The sequence below is a fragment of the Neltuma alba genome, unplaced genomic scaffold (genome assembly GCF_004799145.2).
Source record: "Neltuma alba isolate B1F8T4 unplaced genomic scaffold, ASM479914v2 tig00012226_pilon, whole genome shotgun sequence".
Taxonomy (NCBI): Eukaryota; Viridiplantae; Streptophyta; class Magnoliopsida; order Fabales; family Fabaceae; genus Neltuma; species Neltuma alba.
The window spans coordinates 1-23392 of record NW_021636757.1 but is presented as its reverse complement, the minus strand read 5'-3'; the positions used below and the strand labels follow the sequence as shown (position 1 = coordinate 23392).

Genomic DNA, 23392 nt, shown 5'->3' with positions numbered 1-23392 from the left:
CGTAACTAATGGATCATCGCGTCCCGGCGGGAATCAAGTGTGGAATTACGTACATTAATTTGTGGTGTCCAAATGGCAATTTGGGGTCCATAACTTAGGCTTTAATTTTTGCAGTGCATGACAATGATATATAAGCTATTCCCACTAAAATTGTCCAGAAAGTAAACTCCTAGTTGCTTGTACGTTTTAAAATCTTGGTATCCGATCCTTTTTTGCGGTATGGGATGTAACTGATCCAAAGTAGTTAATTTTTTTGTATTATATTTAGCAAAAACTCTGCGCAATTAACGAAAAATATTTCGATAGCAACTAATCATTTGACAGTGAGGAACATATAGCTGTATGCTTCTTTTTTGTTAAATAATATTAGTGCACCAAATGGTTAATCCATTCAACACTGATATCATTTACTATGGCAATATATAAACTAACTAAAAACTGCCAATAATATGAAATGATGTATCTAGTACATATATATGACATTGACCTGGCTATCTGATGACAAATAATCATTAATGCGGACGCAGTGAACACAACGCATTATTATTTGTCCTTGTTAGCCACAGAAAATTCAGTCTGCTTGTATCCCAATAACGAAATAAACAGGGAATTCTTTCTATTTCTCAATTTGCCACCAATTAATAGAAAGCACAAATTAAAGCAAATTATAATGTTTCTCAGCTTTAATCATTTCCTCCCACACAAATATCCGAAACGAAGGATAAAGAATCGTAAGCCACAAATTTCACGAAGAGACAAAGCTAACAAAGGTTTTGGTCACCCCAAATACACACATTTTAGCGATTCAAAGCCCCATCCATATTACTCAGTTAGGGCCTACAAATGCAAAATGGAGAAGAAGCAGTCTTAATGGCTAATGTCAGCCAAGGTCAAAAACAGTCCCTGAGAAAAGTGATTCAGGGAAAGTGGTAAGCATGCATAAATGGGGATCTAATCACTAATCACCAACCAATCATCACAATGTTTGTCTCCAAATACGACAATAAATATTATATATAACTGCGTCGACGTCCAACATATATATATTTCGGTGACCAACTTGGAATGGTCTCATCATATCATCAGTTTCTTTCACAAGGACATCATTGGAATGTTCCTCTTTTCCGTTTTATAATCCTTGTAAGTTTATGAAATTCACGCAATACCAAATAGTTATAAAGGTAAAAAGAGGTGACAAGAGCAATTGGGTAGGGTACTATATCCTTTACAAGCTACAACATAAGAGCAAGTGGTTTATGAGGCTGTAATGTTGGACTTTGCTGAGGCAGTGAGGAGGAGCCATTGATGCTCTCTATGTTTCAGGGGTTGTGTTTTTTCCTTCGCTTTTCTTTTGAATATCTTCGCCACTGAGATTATAGGCTTTTAAGACTAGGGTTTTGCTTTTTATATTCCACTAACTGAGAAAGAATAGTAATATGGGCTGTGATGGGGATGGGATCGATCGAGAGGTTCCTTCACAGCTATATGAATTGGTGCTTTTAATTTGTTGTTGGTTTTGCCTTGTCGCCTTCTGGCGAGATAGCAAGTTGGATTAGGTTGGAAAATTTTTAACAAGGGCCAAATGCTTGCAAGGAGAGCACTAGCGAGTCAAACAACATAATGCCTCCATATAAAGAAACTTTCAACCATATTTTCCAGCGCATATAATAAGAAGTTTTATTCATACATTCCAAGCTGTAGTTGATATGTATATGATGTTTTAAGGTTTTAAAACTAAAAACCAAAAGTTTAAATTACTTCCTATGTGCTGTCCGATTCAACCTCTAGACCCTTTTAATCTTTAATCCGATGAAAAAAGGGGTAAAGAACTTCGCAATCAACATGTCCATGCAGTCAAATATTGATAAGCTTATTGCAGTTATATATTTAGAAGATTAGAATGCATGATAATACATACTATCTTCTTCTGGTTCTTAATATAATATTTAGTTTGTCATTCAAATTAAATTATAAACTAAATTTTATATTAAGAACTGGATTTAGTATAGATATTATGTGAAATTCCATGTAGAATTTATTTTATTGTTAAAATATGGCTTCAATTATTTGCTATGCGCTAATAACGTAAGCAGGAGAGTGACGCGCAAAGTTTGCAAATAATGTAATAATATACACACAAATATAGGAACTGTGTCGAATGCTAACAGTTGTAATAATAAGAACTTAATAAAAATAAATATCGTCTCAGCAATTATGACTGTGGACCTTCCTATACATAGCAACGGCACACGCCAATATGAAATAAGTCTTCCCACAGGGACCCGCTTGCCTTAAAACTATAACAACAAGGAAGAAGGAAGGGGGAAACTTAATGAAGCAAAGATTTTGAAAAAGTGAAAGAAAAGAAAAGAAAAAGACCGGATACTTTATTATTAATTAGTAGTGCTGTTCTTCTTTAATTTAAAAAGAAACATATTATGATGTAATATTTTATTAGAATTTAAATTTAGATTAGACAGGATAAGATCAGATAAATTAAACCATATATTCGAATTGAATTCCTTTGGACTGATGCACTCAAGTCGTTGATTTCAATCATCTTTTGCGGGTGAAAAACCTTTTTGGTGAAATCAAAAATTAACCTGAAGCGACATTAAACTGTACAATAATATGTGCAAATTGTGCGCGCATCCAACTTAAGTTTGTAGCTTTCAGAAACAAGCACACCCAAAAGCGTGCGTTCCACTCTTTTTATCTCTTATTTATTCTTTTTCGACCCCCACAACACTTTATTAGCCCCCAATAATACCCAAAATGGATGAAACGGCTACGGAATAGTCAGTTGCTTTGTTGCATTTCCTTTAACTTTGAGCATATACACATATTGCTTCTCTAGTTGCCAAAACATCCAATTTCTGTAATAAAGATAGTGTCCATGATTGAAACGCATTCTCTCTCAAAAGCTATATATGGTCAAAGATCCAAAAACTAAAAATCAGTGTTACCGAACGAGAACGAATCATTGCCATCTATTATTTATCCAAAAAACCAAACTCTCCATGTAACTACGGGTCGACTTTAATTTCTTTGTCTAATTTAATACGAATGATGCATCTATGCCTCCTCTTCGACTATTGATCAAACTCTATTATTATTCATTCACTTTATCACTTGCTCTCATATATATATATATATATATATATTTGTATGTATACACATAGATACTTTAGCTTCCCTCTTAATGTCTTTATTCATGGACGTGCATGGAACTCCAATGAAAGAAACTTAATGTTGAAACCCTAAGGAAGACGCCATTATATTGTGTTTAATAATATACACACACACACACATATATATATATGGTAGCTAGCTAGCGATGATATGTTAAAGAAATTTAGTGATGAGAAAGCAGCAGCAGCACACACACACACACACACACACACACAGAGTCCTTTATGAATTGTGATTGATTTCCTAGTTGTTTAGTGCCCACTTGGAACAAAAACTGATAAACTTTAATTTGTTGTGCCGAGAATATCCCTTTCTCTGTTTTTTTCCTCCTCCTTTTTGAATGTGTTTACTGTACTAATGACTTTATTATACTTTCTATAAAGGCAAAAGTGAAAGTGGTACGATACCTTGGACCAAAACACTGATTCTGATTTCCCCGACGCAAAATGTCTCCTTGAATTTCTCCCTGTTATCATGCTCGATGCAATCATATATGTAACGCCTATAATTACCCTTAAATAGTATATTCCGTATATGCCTATGAATACAGCCACTGTATTAAAATAGCACGAGGCGTATATTATATGCAAAAGCATGCTAATAATGAACTATTTGTGCATCGTAGGAGAGATGTGTTTTAATTTCTCTTCATCTATAGAAATAATACTCGACAAGTTGTTTAGGACTTTTGCTGCGAAGTGTTCAATGATCACAACTGGTGTTCTATATGGTGGGATCGCTTCAAAATATATAGGCATTAAATCATAAAAAGATTTAAATATAATGGTGAACAATTCAAACACTATCTCTTTTCTTTTTGTCTCTTCAAAAATGTTTAGAGCCTACAATGGAAAGCGCGGTGATATTGATCGATAAACGTGGTTTCATTTCATTAGGTGAAAATGACTTCTTGGATGAGTTTTTAAGCAAAATCGAAATTCTGATCTCTCTTTTCTCCTTTAATTCGGTTGAAACTTTTGCGGTTTTGACTTACGTACTTTCCGACTTTGCAAAAATCTCTGTAAAACAAACCAAAACAAAAAATCATCAACCGTCAGTATCATATAATTTTGAAGCGATCACTGATCGAAATATAAATCTGAAGGGTTATCAGATTTGTTTTTCTCTGGCTAACCGTCAGTATCAGATATGTTTATCATGTTTTTGTCAAAGAATTTACGCAACTTGTCTGCCGCGCGCGCGCGCAAACATATATATATGAAAGATGACGCAAAACTGTGAGTTTCTCTGATTTACAAAATCTTGTATATAGCTGGCACACATATATATTGTCTTGCTTTGACATGTATATATATACATTTTTTTCCTCAATATTTTAGATTATGTCCTAATTATCATTTTTAAACATGTTCAAACAGATGATACATCGATCACATTATTGCTAGTTACGTTAATTAATAATTATTTATTTAACAAAAGCATATTATGTCGAAGAATTATTTACTCACAAATTTTTTTTTGAAAAAAAACAATGAAGAACATTGCTGACTTGAACTGATAGAAGTACACTCTCTGGCCGGGATCATTCAGCCATATATATAAATATATATGTATGTATATGTGCTTTAAAACGAGTTTTTGGTACTCATCACAACCCCAAGCTCATCGTATTTACCATTCATATTTGATTTAGATGGTCTATACTTAATTTTTTATTTTAAAAAAGATAATAATTAAGAGTTTTGAATGAGCACCTCAAGCTCATCATATTTAGACAGTTCAAATCTCATTTAGATAGTTTAAATTTAATTTTTTATTTTTAAAAAATAAGGAATTATTTTTAAAAAAATAATAGTTAAGAGATAAGTTCCTATACGGTTCTCGTTTGTTATCTATGAACTTGACGCGTCCAGTTTGAACCCACGCACAAGTTTGAGTTATTATTTTGGCTAAACATTAGCGCGGATTAAAGACTAGGAGAACTTGACTTTTATACATAATCAATAATATTCCAAATATTGGAAAATTTAATCTCCAAAATGAACGAGACCCAGTAGGAATAGAGGCTTCTCGATTTCAAATGCGAAAATGGCATCTATTATATATATAATATAATGCAGATATGATAGAAACCCCATCGTTTTCACGTAAAGCACAAGCACATTTATTGGGCATTCAGGAAAAAAAATAATAAAGCATATAATGTACGTGCATGCAATAATTGCAATAAAAAAATTGATATTCCGAGACAACCAAATTCCTAATTAATAAAAATGAGGTTTCGTGAAGTATGTAAATACCATGTACCACCAGATCGAGGTCCCCCTTAACATGAAAAATGACTCTCCCATGTTTCCCCACTTTTGATGTGTGTCGTTTGTAAGTTGGGTGGGCTGATGACACGTGGATCATTAGAAAGAAAATTCAGTAAAATAACAAGCTGATTAATCATGATAGTGAATTAATACTATAATTTTACACAAGTATCGATATTGATTTTGTTCCTATGACACTTCTGATCCGAATTTTGCACGAGCTTCTGATAATATATAATCGATCCCTGCGATCATGGCCTTGTAATCCCCACAATTTAAGAAAATAATGGATTACTTTAGCTAACAAACGCAGCATCTTTTCACCTACTGCTTATGAATATTATTTTAGAGAACAGACAAAAATTATTATACAGTAAAGCTATGTACGTAGTGGATCCAGTCAGTAATAACCCCATTAATTAATTAATAATCACGGAGGAGCATTATAGGGCTATTTTGCCAACATTTATATTAAATGGAGTTAGCTAGATTTGTATAAAATGTCAGTGCTTCTCGTTAATCAAGGACCATGAGAGCTATTTTATTTAATTTTTAAAGAGGATAATTTGAAATTAAATTCATAATGGATGGAGACAAGCATTTTACCTAAATAGAAGCTTTTGTAAGATGATTGTAGGTTTCCTTTCTTTTCGCGATCGTGGACCTCCAAAGAAGACTTGTTATTTTCTAAGCTTCATTGTCTTCAGCCTAAAAGATAAAAATCTCTAATGCTAAATAGCCCACCAAACCAATCATAACCACACGATTTGCATTTCACAGCATCGTTTTTCCACATCCCAATCCCATTATCTACGTCACCCAGACATGGCTCTTTCAATTTATAGTTTTCAAAGCTATATATGAATATGCCAAGGGACTTTCGAATAATTTCAAGAACAGGGAAAAAAATTATTAGCTTCCATGACAACGACCCATGTGGAGTTGTTGGGGGGAAAAAAAAATGTCGAGGGTATATACAAACAGCTTTAATTTTTGTTCTAATTATTTTACCATCATTTTAAATAATTATATAAAGGATTATATATATTAGCATTTTTTAGCGTTTTTTTTTCTAGATTGTTTGATAATTATCTAAAAATTTCTAGATTCAATGAACCAATAATCCGTCCAATATCCTGAAAAAAAGAAAGAAACGATTGTAAAGGTTTTCACTTATCTTTTTGCCTTGCTTTTTATGTTCTTTCGATTTTCCTCATTATTATTATTGCGTGCCTATCTTCTTTCTTTCCCCCTTTTTATCACAATTGCATGACCATTCTTTCTTGTTTTTCTTTTGTTTTTTCTTTTCCTTCAAAGGAATCATGTTATTGATTAATTCACACAGCCATTTTCAGCCTCAAATAAAAGGTAATTTTCCATACATAATTTTCTCCCCATTCACAATATCTGGTTTAATTTCTCAAAACTGACTATAAGGCGATCGAATCCTTCCAGTTTCCAATGGCACTTTGGGCTTGTCAGGCGATGAGGTTCTTGTTATTTTTTTGTGGGCTCGCAGCATTGCATGCTTCTTATCTTTTTTTCCCCAGTTGACGAGCCTTAAATGTAACAGAGTTTTGTTAAGCCCGTAAAAAAACGGATGACCCTTTCATACTTTGGGGTGGGATGGGCCTGATCCATGTAATAGCAAGCCCAAGCCTATGTCACAAAATGAGGCTAGACGCATAGTTGAAAGATTCCTATTGGTTGGCTGGTGAAAATTCTAATTATAAATGACAATAAGAAAAAAAAATTCTATGATTATATTTCCCTTCATGAGACGACAGTTATTAAGAATAAATAGAACGCAAGCTCTCTTACAAAACACCCCATCAACAAACAAATCTCCACATTTGACTTTCAATATCTTGATAGTCTCGGCCTGGAACCTCTCCATGCTCACCCATATACAACCTTATTGTAGGGACATCTTTACAATTCTCGTGACACTTGCATGGATATTCTATAGAAGTTTAGATGTTTAATACGAGAGGCAGGGCTGAGTAGTTTTTTTTTTTTTTTTTTAAAAAAAAGGTCTGTATATCCGGTGGAGATCCTCACAAATCCAATTGTTTTCTTTGAAACTTGAAGAGCACACCACTCGACAGACAATTATTAAGTCAATTTATATTAGAAAATGACAATGCGTTCCGCAAGGGCATCATCAACCTTATTTAACTCCTCTCCAGTGCCAGTTATCTCTAACTAATCCCTATAGATTAACAGATTAATTAATTATATTCACAGATCACGACTCACGGTCTTATGGCGTGAGTATTACTACATATATATCATCAACATATATATATAGTAGTACTTCCATTTCACAGTACTCGTCTCCTCGCCATGCAGCTCTTCGCCGTCTTGCTCTTCATATTCCTTCTCTTTACATACATCTACCTTCGGTCTCTCATTTCCACCACAGATATTGCCGAAAGGGGCTTCCATAACTACCCTTTCATCGGAGCTTTGCCCGACTTCGTCAAGAATCGACACCGTTTCTTAGAGTGGACCACCCAAGTCCTCCGCGAATGCCCCACCCACACAGCTTTCTTAGCTCGTCCCGGCAATGTCCTGGGCATCCTCACAGCTGATCCGCTCAACGTACAACACATTCTCAAGACCAACTTCCGCAACTATCCCAAGGGCCAAAAAATGACATACGTTCTCCGAGATTTTCTGGGCTCAGGAATCTTCAACGCCGACGGCCACCTCTGGAAAGTTCAGAGGAAAACAGCAAGCTACGAATTCAACTCTAAGTCGCTTCGAAACTTCGTCATGGACAACGTTACCATCGAAATTCAGACGAGGCTACTTCCCCTTCTCTCGAGGGCCTCCCAGACTCGCCGGGTACTCGATCTGCAGGACATCCTGGAGCGCTTCGCTTTCAACAACATTTGCAAGCTTGCTTTTAACGTCGACCCCGGATACCTCGACGGTGACGGAACAGCCGGCGCTGACCTCATGCGGGCGTTTGATGATGCCACCACTCTCAGCGCCGACAGGTTCTTGTACGCCTTCCCACTTATGTTTGAAATCAAGAGGTGGTTGAACATAGGATCAGAAAGAAGGCTGAGAGAGTCAATCGCAACTGTACACAGGCTCGCGGATGAGATCATAAGGTCCAGATTGGAAGCCCCGAATGCCGATCAAGACCAGGACCTACTGTCCCGGTTTATCAGAACGGAGGAGTGCTCGCCGGAGTTTCTACGAGATATTGTGATAAGCTTCATTCTAGCAGGGCGTGACACGACGTCCTCCGGGTTGAGTTGGTTGTTCTGGATATTATCCTCAAGATCGGACGTAAAACGACAAATAAGGGAGGAGCTAAAAGCGATCCGCTCTAAAAAAGGGAAAAACATAACAGATGGATTCGGATTCGAGGATCTGAAAGACATGCATTATCTACAAGCAGCAATATCGGAAGCAATGAGGTTGTACCCACCAGTTCCGGTGGATACGAGGGCGTGTTCGGGGGACGAAGTGTTGCCGGACGGTACGATGATCAAGAAGGACTGGTTTATATCATACCATACGTACGCCATGGGAAGGATGGAGAGTATATGGGGAGAAGATTGCTGCGAATACAAACCAGAACGGTGGATTGAGGATGGGATTTACCAAGGGGAGAACCCGTTTCGATATCCGGTGTTCCATGCAGGTCCGAGGTTGTGTTTGGGTAAAGAATTAGCTTATGTCCAGATGAAGTGCGTTGCGGCTTCGGTGTTGGAGATGTACGACGTAGAGGCGCTGCATAAGGACACGTGTCCTCAGCTTCTGTTTTGTTTGACTTTGAGAATGAAAGGAGGCCTGCCTGTCACGGTAACCCAAAGAGAGCACCACCGGTTTGGAATTTAGTGACGGATTCAATCATATGAAGCTCCATTGATTAATAGCTGAATTGGCTTTGATTCGAAAGCCGATTAATTACGTGCTCAACATTTAATTAGCATTTGTTTTAAAATCGTTGCAATTAAAATTATTTAATTATTTACGTTTCTCGGAACATGACATTATGAATGTACTGGAAAGAAAGCCAAAAAAAGAAAAACTCATTCCCCGACCAGAAATGAATCTGTCCACGTCTATAATAATTATTCCCAATCAGCCTTTAACTTGGAGGCGTCTCATCCCCACATTGAAATTTAAATTCTTCTCCATTTGTTCAGAGTGAATGTATAGTTTCGATGCTCATGCGCCACTCGATGGTGAGGAATAATATGCCAAGATACTGTTTTACGTCTGCATGTGACAGGATTTATATACATACATATATATATATATATATATCTATATTTTGTGGGTGTCTCCCAGCTGTAGTCATGGATCCCACTTTCAGAGTTCTTCAAACTATTACTAGCAAACCCCAGGGACACTGTAAAAAGGTGGCAGGGATTTTGTCATTTCTCTCCCTACAACCTCCAAGTTTCCAGAATAAATTCCACATTTTCGATTTTTGTGGCAAATCATTATATGAACAAACGAAATTCACCATGCTTGTTAATTTCTTAAACATTTTTAATCGCAGTGTTATCGCTACTCATTGTACATCACCTCTTTGTTGTAAGAAAAAAGTACGTTAGTGATGTGAAAACATCATATCTGAGTAGGAGCCGAAGGAAAAGAGTTTTCTACTATATATTGGTTAAAAAAGTGGTTCACACTTTGGCGCCCCTCCATTCAACATAACTCTTGGTAGCTATAGGGCGTTGGGTCAATAAACTTAAAATATAATCATCCGTTGGTGGAATACGATTTAAGACCAATATTCCAACGACCAGTGACATCTTCAATATGATGGCATGTTTCAACTACATACTTTATATTAAAGGTTAAAAAACTATATATTTATATTATAACCTACTTGATAATCTCGTAATATACTCTGGAGACTTGTAGTTAAGGAGTCGGTTTTATAAATATGATTATGGTATATATTCTATTTTTTCATGACAAGAAAAGCATAAATTCCATCACATGCAGGCCACCCAACGCAAACCATCGTTATATGAGCAGCTACAATTCGCACCTTATCACCTCCTCACTTGGTCTCCTCTTCTCTCTGCCGTGCAGAGCGATGGATCTCTTAACTCCGCCTTCCCTACTCTTCGTCTTCCTTATCGTTTTCTATCTCTACCTCTCATTTCTCAGGTCTTTTAGAAAATCACCGGAGAAGGGCTTCCGAAACTACCCCTTGCTTGGAACTTTACCTGATTTCTTGAAGAATCGCGAACGCTTCCTGGACTGGACTACCCAAGTTCTTCGGGACTGCCCCACTAAGACCGCCGTCTTCTTCCGTCCCGGCAAAGTCCAAGGCATCATTACGGCTAACCCAGACAACGTCGAGCACATGCTCAAAACCAACTTCCCCAACTATCCCAAAGGCGAACGATTCATCAGCCTCCTCCATGATTTCCTCGGCACGGGAATCTTCAACTCCGACGGCGACCTCTGGAAAGTTCAGAGGAAAACCGCCAGTTACGAGTTCAACACCAAATCGCTTCGAAACTTTGTCATCGAGAACGTCACGGTCGAAATTCAGACCAGGTTGGTTCCGCTTCTCTCTGGGGCCTCAGACGGCCACCGGGTTCTGGACCTGCAGGACATCTTGGAGCGTTTCGCTTTCGATAACATCTGCAAGCTCGCTTTCAACTACGACCCTGAGTGTCTAGGCGGCGAGGGAACCGGCGGGACGAAATTCATGTCGGCTTTCGAGGATGCCGCAACGCTAAGTTCCAGGAGGTTCATGTACGCTTTACCGGTCGTGTTTATAATCAAGAAGTGGTTGAACGTAGGGTCGGAGCGGAGGCTGAGAGAAGCAATCATGAGCGTCCACGAGTTCGCGGATGAGATCATAAGGTCCACATTGGAAGCCAAGGAAAGTAATCGGGATCTGGACTTATTGTCCCGTTTTATCGGAACAGAAGAGAGTTCTCCGGAATTTCTGCGAGATATCGTGATAAGCTTCATCCTGGCTGGGCGAGACACGACGTCGGCAGCTCTGAGCTGGTTCTTCTGGATACTATCGTCAAGACCAGACGTGAAGCAAGAAATAAGAGACGAACTCGGAGCCATTCGCTCCCGAAACGGGACGAAGAGAGGTGAAGCTTTTGGGTACGAGGAGCTGAAAGATATGAACTACCTACAAGCAGCCATTTCGGAAACGATGAGGTTGTACCCACCAGTACCGGTGGACACAAAAGCATGCCTGAACGACGATGTGCTGCCCGATGGTACGGTGATTCGGAAGGACTGGTTCATATCTTACCACACATACGCCATGGGGAGGATGGAGAGCATTTGGGGAAAGGATTGCTGCGAATTCAAACCAGAAAGATGGATTGAAAATGGAGTTTACAGAGGCGAGAACCCGTTTCGATATCCAGTGTTTCATGCAGGCCCAAGGCTGTGTTTAGGCAAAGACTTGGCCTACATTCAGATGAAGTGCATAGCAGCTTCAGTGATGGACTTGTTTGAGATAGAGGCACAGAACAAGGACAAGTGTCCCGACCACGTGTTATCCTTGACCTTGAGGATGAAAGGAGGCTTGCCAGTTGAGGTCGCCAAAAGAGACATCTTGACTGTGTAGTTCCAATTTGGTCTTGAATAATTTAATATTTAAATCAATCAGACTTATTTGAATGGAACCAAATCATGATTCTAAAGATAATTTTAGGGTGGAAAAACTTTTACCTCGATTTACCTAAAAATCTTTTAAAATTTCCATACATCCAAGCAAAATAAGTTAACATGACCAGGTTTTCTACTTTTGCTTTTGTCCCCTTCTCTCCTCGGTCGATATCATCCAATTTTCTCTCTCCCACGAACACACAAATCACAAGTTATTATTGTGACCATCAATTAATGAGCAGTTTAAGGTAAAGAGCTCACCGGTTCCACGAAGCAGGTTCACGTCTTTTGTCATGAACCCATCTTCTACCCCCAATGGCCTTCTTCCCTGTTCACTTGAGATTTCTGATTAAGCTAAACGACTCTCTTACCAATCGATCAATCGATGGTTCGCTGCTCGCTTTGATAAGTGCTTATTTTGAGAGTAATGTATAGAGTAGAGTAAATAATGGCCCAAAAGAAAAGAATGCCAATTAAAATGCTTTTGTTTTATCGCATGACAGCGTAGGGTCTTGCACTTTTCCTTGAAGAGAAATAATGGTGTGTACTGCTAAATGCTAATTCAGCTAGGCTCGCTCATGAGGCGCCTACGACGATTTTTGTAAGTTGTAACTATGCTCAGCTGCCAGTCTGGGGCGTTAAAGTCGTTGGTGACGAATGACGATCAGTGGGTTTTGTAAGTTATCTCATACCCCTATTTTTAATATAAAATCTTATTTTATTTTTATTTTAATCTTAAATATAAATTCTAATTCATTTTGTCTTTTATGTTCATCCATTTCTTTAAAATAGTTTTTCTAATAATAGTAGTTCTAGCTAATAAACTTGATTATTAAGAATATTTTAGGAAAGATAATGCCTATTTATTACAAATAACTAACTTAACTTATTTCTTTAATCTACTAAAATTAATCAACCAACTTTTATATTTATGACCATAAATAGTATATTACTATTCATGAGTATCAATTACACAAAAAATGTCATATTGGAATTCTGTCAACAGTTACCTGGATACAAAATTACTACATTCGATCATTAATATAAAAGCTCATTTAATTTTTATTTTGATAGTAAATATAAGATTCCAATCAAATTTATTTATCATATTTATTTATTTTTTTCAAAATAATTATTGTAATAATAGTAGTTTTAACCGATATACTTGATTAGAAATAATATTTTAAAAAACATATAATTAATTTAACTAATTTTTTTAATTTAAAAGATAGTTAATGGATAAAATTCAAATTCTTCCGGATCCCAACAAAAGTGGTGGGTGTGTGGGGCCAAAACAACGAAAAAGGCAGAGGCGGTTCCTCGATCTGAATGTTACATGCAGTTGAAGTCTACGCGTAAAGGTCTTGTACCCATCAGTAATATCTGCTCGGACAGCAGAGACATCAGCTTGTGGTATCCCTCCTTCTATGGTCAATTAATATCACACACCAAATGATTAGAGGCTGGAGAGGCCAGACAAGTTCATCATTTTTCTTCAAAAAACAAAATTTGTTCTAAATTAAAATCATCTATTTTATTACCAACATGATATTATAACTGTAGAAAGAGGGGGGGGGGAAGAAGAAATCATTCTCCCCCTGTCGAGATGGGTCTATCCACATCTCTCATAATTCCTGATGATTATCAGCGCTAGCTGCGCTTTGATGCGTCTCATCCCCACGCTGAAATTTAAATTCTTCTCCACTTCTACAAAGTGCATTTATAATTTTGATGCTTATGTGCCACCTGGTGGTGATGAGCAATATGCCAAACTTCTGATTTAGGTCGTGAGTGCTGGGATATAAATATATACCAGCTCCAGTCTTTAATATAAGACTTTGTTTGACTTTTATTTTGATTCTAAATATAAGATTTCAATCTATTTTATCTCTCATATTTATCAATTTTTTTCTAAAATAGTCCTTTAATAATGGTAGTTTTAGATAACAAACTTGATTAGTAAGGATATTTTAAAAAACAACACCTATTCATGGCAAATAACTAACTTAACTAAGTTTCTTAATCTCTCCAAATTAGTTAACTGGGTCTTATAATTAGGACCGGATGTAGTATATGTGTGGGAAAGTGACATTAAAAAAAGTTAAAAATTATAATATTTCAATTCCAGTACTTAAGAGGTCAAAATTTCAGAAAAAGAAATGGTGCTTGATTTGATATTTTTCAAATATAGTTAAATGATAAAAATGCCCTTATATCAAAAAGTTTATTAACAAGTTGTGAATTAAAAATGACAAATATTAAATAACAAATGATAAAAAATATACTGGTAATGACAAGCTATTTATTAATAAACTGTTAACTGGGAATGATAAGTGTTGAATATCTAATTATGAGAAATGTATTGATGATAACAAGTTTGATAGCGTTTTTTAAAAAAATTTGATGCAAAGGTATTTTAGTTATTTAACTACGTTTGTAAAATACCAAATCAAGTACCACTTCTTCCCCTGTGATTTTGATTTCTTAGGTGCCTAAATTGAAATATTACAATTTTCAACTTCTTTTTATCTCATTTTTCCCATTTATATATATTAATATATATTTTGTGTGTGTGACAACCGTTCTTTCAAAACTATTTTAGCTTAAATCCAAGAATTTATTTGAATGATTAACCATGATAGAAAAGAAGAAACCTTAAAATTTTAAAATCATTATCATAGTTAAAAGAAATAAACTTATATTACGAGTTACATCAATCATTAACTTAGGCATTGGACTTTCAAAGTCTAGAAATATTATTCAACCGTTAGCCCAAACCAAACTTATACTTTCAAACACACGAACTAATAAAACATTTTAATATAAGTCATGAAGCCCATTAGTCAAAAGTCAACATTATTAAATGAGCATAATACGCAAAGTCTTAAATATCTCTGGCCTTCCAATGACCTCCCATATCAGATAGTAGTAATTAAAAGTATTAGTTTATAGCATTAGACTATATGGGCCCTATGTGGCAATGTATAACAAGTCAACACATAAAACAAAAGCAGGGAGGCTATACAAGCTATAACAACACACTATGCCTCCGGAGCCTTCCTTGATGGGCCACCACCTGAACTATCACCTGAAGATAGTAAAAACCACGGGGTGAGACAAACGCCTTAGTAACCAACTTTCCAACTCATTATACATACTAACACATGCTCGTGAGGTGTCAAGTGGGACAGTTATTAATTCTCGAAAACTTAGATATATAATTTCAACCATCCAAACCCTCACTATGGGGGACGAAGGAAGAAGCCAACCAATGTCAAGTGGGGGCTAACACACAAGCCACATAAATCTATCCCTCACTATGGGGGATTAATCAGACATATAGGCCTATCCCTCACTCCTGGGGCGAATAAGAAGCCACAAAGGCCTATCTCTCACTATGGGGGACGAAGGAAGAAGCCAACCAATGTGCACCAATGGCGGCCTTACCACGTGGTAGGATCGAACTCAATCCAAAATCCAAATAACAAGTAATCATTCACAATATAACGAAAAATGTCTCAATCTTTTCTCAGTATAATCCATAAGATATAAATCACATATCTCTTCCAAACTTCTCAATCGCAATTCCAAAAATCCCACAAGACAATTTTCATAGCTCAGAAGATATAACATATCGACTCAAGTTCCAAATATCAAATATTATTCTAAAAATAGCAAAATACCTACAAACAACATATTAGCACATATAACCAGTGGAAAGTGGTTACCTCTCGCCAAAACAATACTAAGGATTACCACAAGGTCAATCACTTGCTCAACCAATGATTAATCTACACAATTAATATAACTACATATTAATATTAATTAATTAATTAAAATTCTTTATATTAGTTAAATTTCTAATTTAATTAAATTTTTATTCTAAATTCCCGCAACTCTCATAACCAAAAAATTATTAAGTATTTTAGAAACAACTTAAAATTTCTAACAACCCAAATTATTTATTTACCACCTCCAAATTATTTACCTTAATAACAAGGATTTTTCACAATTTCTAAATATAAAATTATTATGTTCTAAATTCTAAAAATCCCATTTTAAGTTTAAACCTCAAAATCAAACTATCAAAAATTCAATAATACTTCAAATATGTATAAATAAATAATCTAATCAAAACTTTAATGGTATAACTACCATATATATATTTCCGTAAATAATAAACTTTTTAGCTACAATAATTATTTTAAAACCTCCAGTCACCCAATAAATAAAACTAAACCGATTAAAATCTTAATAATATACCAAACAGCCCAAATAAATTACTTAACTTGAATTTAATCGGTAAAAATATAATATAAATCATATATAACAGATTTTTCAACTAGAAAAGCTAATTTAAATACTAAAAACCAACAAATAGACAAATCTAATCGATTAAAATTAACAACCCATTCACTTCTAAATTTCTATAGTCATCTTTTATCAAAACTCAATACTTAGATCATATATAAGTTTCAAAATTTTTTCCAATTACTATAATAATAATATAAATAGGAAGCTCAAAATATACAGAAAATATTCATAAAGAAAGTTTGATAAAAAGAAATAATTTTATGTACCTAAAATATCTTCAAAACTTGTTTCCTCCTCTACCGGTCTGCTCCTCCCACTCTATCTCTCTTTCTCTCGTTCCTCACCCACTCTATCTCTCTTTCCTCCTTGTGTCTGACGTGAGAAATGAATTTGGAGAGGAGTATTTAACACCCCTAAATATTTATTGAGGGGTTGAATTCTACCGCAACCCCCTCCAAATTTCCACATCCACCGCCAACTTTCCACCAAATTCGGTGGAAAGTTAACTTATATATTTTATTATTATTATTACTATAATAGGATATTACAGTGTGAGTTTTTATCCTAGCTGTAGTTCTACAACCTATTACCACCAACTTTACCAGGGACACTGTAACAAAGGTGGGAGGGCTTGTGTTATTGCTCCCTCTACAACCTGCAAAGTTTCCAGAAGAAATTCCACGTTGTTCATTTGTGTGAAGCAAATCACTATGTGAATAATAGAAATTCACTATGCTTGTTAATTTCTTAAACATTTTTAATCAATCACAGTGTTATATCGCTGCTCATTTGATATCTATGATCTCTCTCTCTGTAATCTGGGTTATTAGGTTCTATTTAAAAAGCAAAAAATCTGTTCATGATATGAAAATTAGTACTACCTCCTATCCTTAATATAAAAGTTCGTTAACTAATTTAAATAAATTAAAAAAATTAGTTAAGTTAGTTATTTGTAATAAACAGGTGTTATCTTTTCTTAAATATCCTTATTAATTAAGTGTATAGGTTAAAATTAGTATTATCACAATAGCTACTTCGGAAAAAAAAATTGAATAAGCATGAGAGACAAAATAAATTGATGTCTTATATTTAAAACCAAAATAAAAATCATACAAGCTTTTATATTAATGACCGGAGTAGTATTTGAGTATGAACAAAATGAAACACTTCCGTGTTGGTTAAAAAAATTTGCTAATATAATTTTTGGTTTATAAAATTTGGGTAAATTTTGGTTTTAGTATTTCAAATTTCAAGTCTACAGTTTGAGTCCCTAAAATTTAAACCGACTTAAAATATTAATATCTGTTAAAATGTTGTATATGACATTAAAGTGGTAACGTGAATCCACCAAATAACACTTAGGTGGGTCTTGTATGGATAATACAGGGAAGAAGAAGAAAAAATAAGTCTTCAAAACGCAGTTGTTTAGTTCCCTTTTTTTCCCCCTCTGGTGACTCGTTTGAGGGACCTGTTCTCATTTTGAGAACCCATCCGCCTTTATATAATTATTATGTTATCTATATAAAATTTAGTTAGGTGTCATTGGTAAATCCATATTATCATTTTAATACCGTTTACAATATTTCAGCTGTTCTTAACAGTGTTACAGCTTCAGGAACTAACATTTTAAATTTAACTAAATTTCAAAAACTAAAACTATATGTTTAAAATTTGATGCATCAAAACTAAAATGAATCTAAATTCTAGAGACTAAAAATTATATTAACAAAAAAAAAATGGTTCGCAGTCGACGCCACTCGATTAAACATCACCAGGCAGACCGGAAAACTCTGGGTCGCCAGCGCGTTGGATCATCACTCGACGGCTCAACCCATGGGACAAAAGTATAATCCTCCGACGGTGGACTATGATTAAAGAGACCGATATTCCAACAAACATTCTCTTCGATATTATGATGACATGGTTCAACTTTCGTCTGTATATTGATCTCCATGGTAGAATTATAACTCTGGTGACTGGTATATTGTTAAGCGGAGACTTGTAGTTAATTTTTTTTTGACCTGAGAGACTTGTACTATCTCCGGTTCTTAATATAAGATCCCGTTTAATTTTTAGTTTGGTCCTAATTATAAGATCCCAATCCATTTTATCTCTCATATTTATGCATTTTTTTCCAAGATAGTCCTTCTAATAATGATAGTTCTAACCAACACACTTAATTAGCAAGGATATTTTAGGAATGACAACACTTATTTGTTACAAATAACTAACTTAATTTACTTCCTTAATCTCCTCAAATTAGTCAACTGGGTCTTATAATTAGGACCGGAGGTAGAAGTTAATTAAGGTCTGCTAAGGTCTTAAAAAGTCGGTTTCATAAATATTATATACTGTATTTTTTTTAAAAATAATTCCGATGAAAAGGGGGCTATTACATACTACTCCATCTCTCATTATAAGATCTTTTTAACTAAATTATATAGTTTAAGAAAATATTTAAAATTAATTAAAAATAATTAATATGCAGCAAATACAGTTTTTTTTTCAAATATACCTCTATATTTAAATAAATAAATGTGAGAGAGTAATAGTAAAATAAATAAAAAAATATTAAATATATTAAATTAGATGTAAAATAGATAATATCGTATTAAATACTGAGATAAATTCAAAAAATTTTTTATTAAAAAGATAAACTCATTAAAAAAATTAGATTTTAAAACAAGAGATAGAAGGAGTATATAAATGTATGTATATATGGGCCGCACAAACCATCGTTATGCGCGCGGCTCCAACTCATACCTGATCAGCTCCGAAGTGCAAAGCCATGGATCTCTTATCTTTGCTTTCCCTACTCTTCGTCTTCCTCATCCTTTTCTATCTCTCCCTTTTATTTGTCAAGTTTTTCAGAATATCCCCCGAGAGGGGCTTCCGAAACTACCCGTTACTTGGAACTTTACCAGATTTCCTGAAGAATCGCGAACGCTTCCTGGATTGGACCACCCAGGTTCTTCGTGACTGCCCCCCTAACACCGCCGTCTTTTTCCGCCCCGGCAAAGTCCAAGGCGTCATTACGGCTAACCCAGACAACGTCGAGCACATGCTCAAAACCAACTTCCCCAACTATCCCAAAGGCGAACGATTCATTAGCCTCCTCCATGATTTCCTCGGCACCGGAATCTTCAATTCCGACGGCGACCTCTGGAAAGTTCAGAGGAAAACCGCCAGCTACGAGTTCAACACCAAATCGCTTCGAAACTTTGTCATCGAGAACGTCACGGTCGAAATTCAGACCAGGTTGGTTCCGCTTCTCTCTCGGGCCTCAGACACCCACGGGGTTCTGGACCTGCAGGACATCTTGGAGCGTTTCGCTTTCGACAACATCTGCAAGCTCGCTTTCAACTACGACCCTGAGTGTCTAGGCGGCGAGGGAACCGGCGGAACGGAATTCATGTCGGCGTTCGAGGATGCCGCGACGCTGAGTTCCCGGAGGTTCATGTACGCTTTACCGGGCGTGTTCAAAATCAAGAGGTGGTTGAACGTGGGATCAGAGCGGAGGCTGAGAGAAGCAATCGTGACCGTACACGAGTTTGCGGATGAGATCATAAGGTCCAGATTGGAAGCCAAGGAAAGTAATCGGGATCTGGACTTATTGTCCCGTTTTATCGGAACAGAAGAGAGTTCTCCGGCATTTCTGCGAGATATCGTGATAAGCTTCATCCTGGCTGGGCGAGACACGACGTCGGCAGCTCTGAGCTGGTTCTTCTGGATACTCTCGTCAAGACCAGACGTGAAGCAAGAAATAAGAGACGAACTCAGAGCCACTCGCTCCCGAAACGGGAAGAAGAGAGGTGAAGCCTTTGGGTACGAGGAGCTGAAAGATATGAACTACCTACAAGCAGCCATTTCGGAAACGATGAGGTTGTACCCACCAGTACCGGTGGACACAAAAGCATGCCTGAAAGACGATGTGTTGCCGGACGGTACGGTGATTCGGAAGGACTGGTTCATATCTTACCACACATACGCCATGGGGAGGATGGAGAGCATTTGGGGAAAGGATTGCTGCGAATTCAAACCAGAAAGATGGATTGAAAATGGAGTTTACAGAGGCGAGAACCCGTTTCGATATCCAGTGTTTCATGCAGGCCCAAGGCTGTGTTTAGGCAAAGACTTGGCCTACATTCAGATGAAGTGCATAGCAGCTTCAGTGATGGAATTGTTTGAGATAGAGGCACAGAGCAAGGACAGGTGTCCCGACCACGTGTTATCCTTGACCTTGCGGATGAAAGGAGGCTTGCCAGTTGAGGTCGCCAAAGGGACATCTTGTACTATGAATCCTGATTTGCCCCCGTAGTCTCCAAAGACATATTGCGTACGTCAGCTATAATATTTCGTCGTTTACTCAGAATAAATGCCGTTGGTTTTTACACGGTTAGTATTGGAACGAGCTCTCTCAAAATAAAAGGGGTTCACCTACGACACTTTTATGCAGTTGTGGGACTGAACGGAAGAGGAACACGGAGCTGGTGGGACTGGAATCCTCGTTTTCGGTTTGATACTTTGCTTTTCTGCGTTGCCTTCTGCTTTGATGCGTTTGCTTATCTTGGCCTTTTGCCTAGTTATTTTATGGAATGAGTTCTCTGGGGGCAAAAAAAAAAAAAAAAACAACTTAGCCATTATGGATAGTTCACGGGGGAACAGCTTGCACAGAGAAAATTGTTAACCAATCGATGTGAATAGGTTTCATGAACACGGCATTAATTCAAATTGTTTAGTTTTGAGTAATTTAATATTAAATCAACTAGCATCATGTGACCCAGTTTGCTTACTCTCGGGGTTGACACTTGCCCTGCCATTGCCAAGATGCTTTTGATTTATTTTGTCGCATGATGCGTAAAATCTTGTAGTCTTCCTTTGAGAGAAATTATGGTGTGTACAAATAACTCAGCTAGGTTAGCCCATGACGCCCATTATGACATTTTTTGTTGTATGCTCATCTACTGTGCGGCATTGAAGTATTTGCTGAATAAACAGAGAGATCAATTTTTTGTATTTGAGCAAACCTTTATCAGATTCCCTTTGCTAGAGGATACTCTGGAACCTTAAAAAGGTATTATTACAGTCATTTAAAAGCATGAATACCAACCTTTTCAGTCATACAATTACTTATAACTTTATGTTATTCTGTTATCAAACCATTTGGTTTTGTTTAAATTTTAGAAATAGCAAACGACAACAAAAATTAAAAAGAAACAAGATTTTAAACTAACAGGTCTTGTTCATAAAATGCAAATTCTTCTGAGGGGCGGGATAAGGTTCCTTAGTCTAAATATTACATACACTTAAATTCTACACGTAAAGGTCTTGTCCTCAGTACACTACAGTAGAACAGAACCACGTTGTTATGTACAAAATTGGAGCTCAGTTTCCCTCATTTTCCTCTTATTCTGACTTGTTGGAGAAACTGAAGCATGAGTTAGATATTACATATTAGATCTCAATTGAAAACATTCTGTTGCCGGTCAAAGGATTTTGATCCGTAGGCAAATCACGCAGTCACGAGATGGAGAGGTGTGCGCGGGAGACCGCAAGAGTAAGTCACATGCTTGACGCTGTCTATAAGCACAACACAAAAATCCGAGAAAGTGACTTGTGTTGCATCATGCCATCCACATCACCATCTCCCACCTCTTTGGGATCAACAAGAACCGAAACCACCATGGAAGACATTGACTTGTTACCAGTGAGGTCCTCATTCTGGGAATTCTTCCATGTTCTTTACTGGGGTTGCGATCGGATCTGGCAAGGGAACTGGGAGGCCTATCAAGAAATCTTCTATTCCTGCTCTTGTTGATGCTTGTATCATTCTGGGGGTTAACTGCAGAAACATTAGCGACTGGCGATGCTGGAACTATGGCTCCGGGTGTTGGTGAGGCATCAAACTGGAAAACCTCTGAGCACATCCCAGAACTTAGCATTGGCCCTGCATCAGGAATCCAGGACCTTCAGTAATTGTGAGAATTATGATTACCAAAATAGACACGTAGTTCTCTTCGTTGCAGGAGCTTAGACACATTTAAAAGATGGAAAAAATCATTCGTCATGATGGCTTTTCACACTGTTCCAACAACGTCATAATGTTACTTGGAAAGCCTATACAGCAGAGGCTAACGACCACCTTGGGTACCAACATGACATGAATCCAAGGACAAATTAAAAAAGGAAAAAAAGAGAAAGAAAGAAATCAAGAAAGAAAGCAACCAAGCAATCTATATATAACACGTATATTCATTGAAAAAAAAAATGCAAAAGCAAACTCACCAGCAAGGCCTTCATGGAACCACTTTTGCATTTTACCATCAGTCGCAGGTTGACTTTAAATGGTCCTTCAAAGTCTCAGCTGAACCAGAGGCAAGAGCCTTCCGCTGTTCAGGCGGGCTCCTATACAGGTGAGGATGTGAATCTCTGTTTCTTCCAACTTCAGGAATAGCCAGAGCAGAATCCCAATCTTTAGAAATCGCCAATCCAGTTTCTCTCCTATTATCTCTGAATGAACAGTTTGAGATGCCTTCGCTTTCTCAGTAGCCAGAACAGAGTGGATTATCAAGTCCCATCAATCTTCACAAGCTTATCATTCGTGGAACGTACAGAGAAGCAAGAAGAGGCTCTGGTTCGCTAGCATTGCCCTTATGAACAGAGCCATCTGAGCCTGTTCTACATGGGGATCCCGCTGTTTATAGTTGTTTTCTAATTTGCGACCTTTCTCATATATTAGTCTATCAGAAATACTCAAATTCCTACTAGAGAATCCTACTGTCCTATCTCCTTCAGATCCATTCCTATAACCAATTATCTCCAAAACTTTTCCTCCGCGCTGACTATAAAATCTATCAGCAATAGAGATGGACCCTACCGGGAATATTGTCCCTAAATCTCCAAAATTATAATTGACAGAGGAACAAGTCCACCAAAAGAAATATGAAGAAAAACAAACCCAGGAAACTAATGCTGGCAAC

The 23392-nt window shown here is 36.7% G+C and overlaps 3 protein-coding genes and 1 pseudogene across 4 annotated transcripts; 3 read left to right on the top strand and 1 right to left on the bottom strand.

Annotated features, from left to right (window-relative positions):
- The first annotated feature begins 7807 nt into the window (after positions 1–7807).
- Positions 7808–9493, top strand: LOC114725111 (cytochrome P450 94B3-like). Its single transcript, XM_028911572.1, has one exon. The coding sequence runs from the start codon at positions 7815–7817 to the stop codon at positions 9324–9326; it is 1512 nt and encodes a 503-aa protein (XP_028767405.1). The 5' UTR covers positions 7808–7814; the 3' UTR covers positions 9327–9493.
- Positions 9494–10270: 777 nt separating this feature from the next.
- On the top strand, positions 10271–21385 carry LOC114725110 (cytochrome P450 94A1-like). 2 transcript variants are annotated; one of them, XM_028911571.1, is made up of 2 exons: positions 10271–12060; positions 21247–21385. In XM_028911571.1, exon 1 carries the CDS (start codon positions 10390–10392, stop codon positions 12055–12057), a length of 1668 nt encoding a protein of 555 aa, XP_028767404.1. In that variant the 5' UTR covers positions 10271–10389; the 3' UTR covers positions 12058–12060; positions 21247–21385. The 2 variants fall into 2 exon arrangements, with proteins under 2 accessions (XP_028767404.1, XP_028767403.1); XM_028911570.1 differs by having other exon boundaries at positions 10272–12064; positions 21251–21385.
- On the top strand, positions 19107–20730 carry LOC114725108 (cytochrome P450 94A1-like). The gene has a single exon (XM_028911568.1). The coding sequence runs from the start codon at positions 19201–19203 to the stop codon at positions 20728–20730; it is 1530 nt and encodes a 509-aa protein (XP_028767401.1). The 5' UTR covers positions 19107–19200.
- Positions 21386–21723: 338 nt separating the features above from the next.
- LOC114725103 (bZIP transcription factor 17-like) lies at positions 21724–23303 on the bottom strand (annotated as a pseudogene).
- Positions 23304–23392: the final 89 nt, after the last annotated feature.

Excerpts from the sequence above, each read along its gene's own strand:
- LOC114725111 (XM_028911572.1), top strand. The coding sequence starts at position 7,815 with ATGCAGCTCTTCGCCGTCTTGCTCTTCATATTCCTTCTCTTTACATAC.
- LOC114725108 (XM_028911568.1), top strand. The coding sequence starts at position 19,201 with ATGGATCTCTTATCTTTGCTTTCCCTACTCTTCGTCTTCCTCATCCTT.
- LOC114725110 (XM_028911571.1), top strand. The coding sequence starts at position 10,390 with ATGATTATGGTATATATTCTATTTTTTCATGACAAGAAAAGCATAAAT.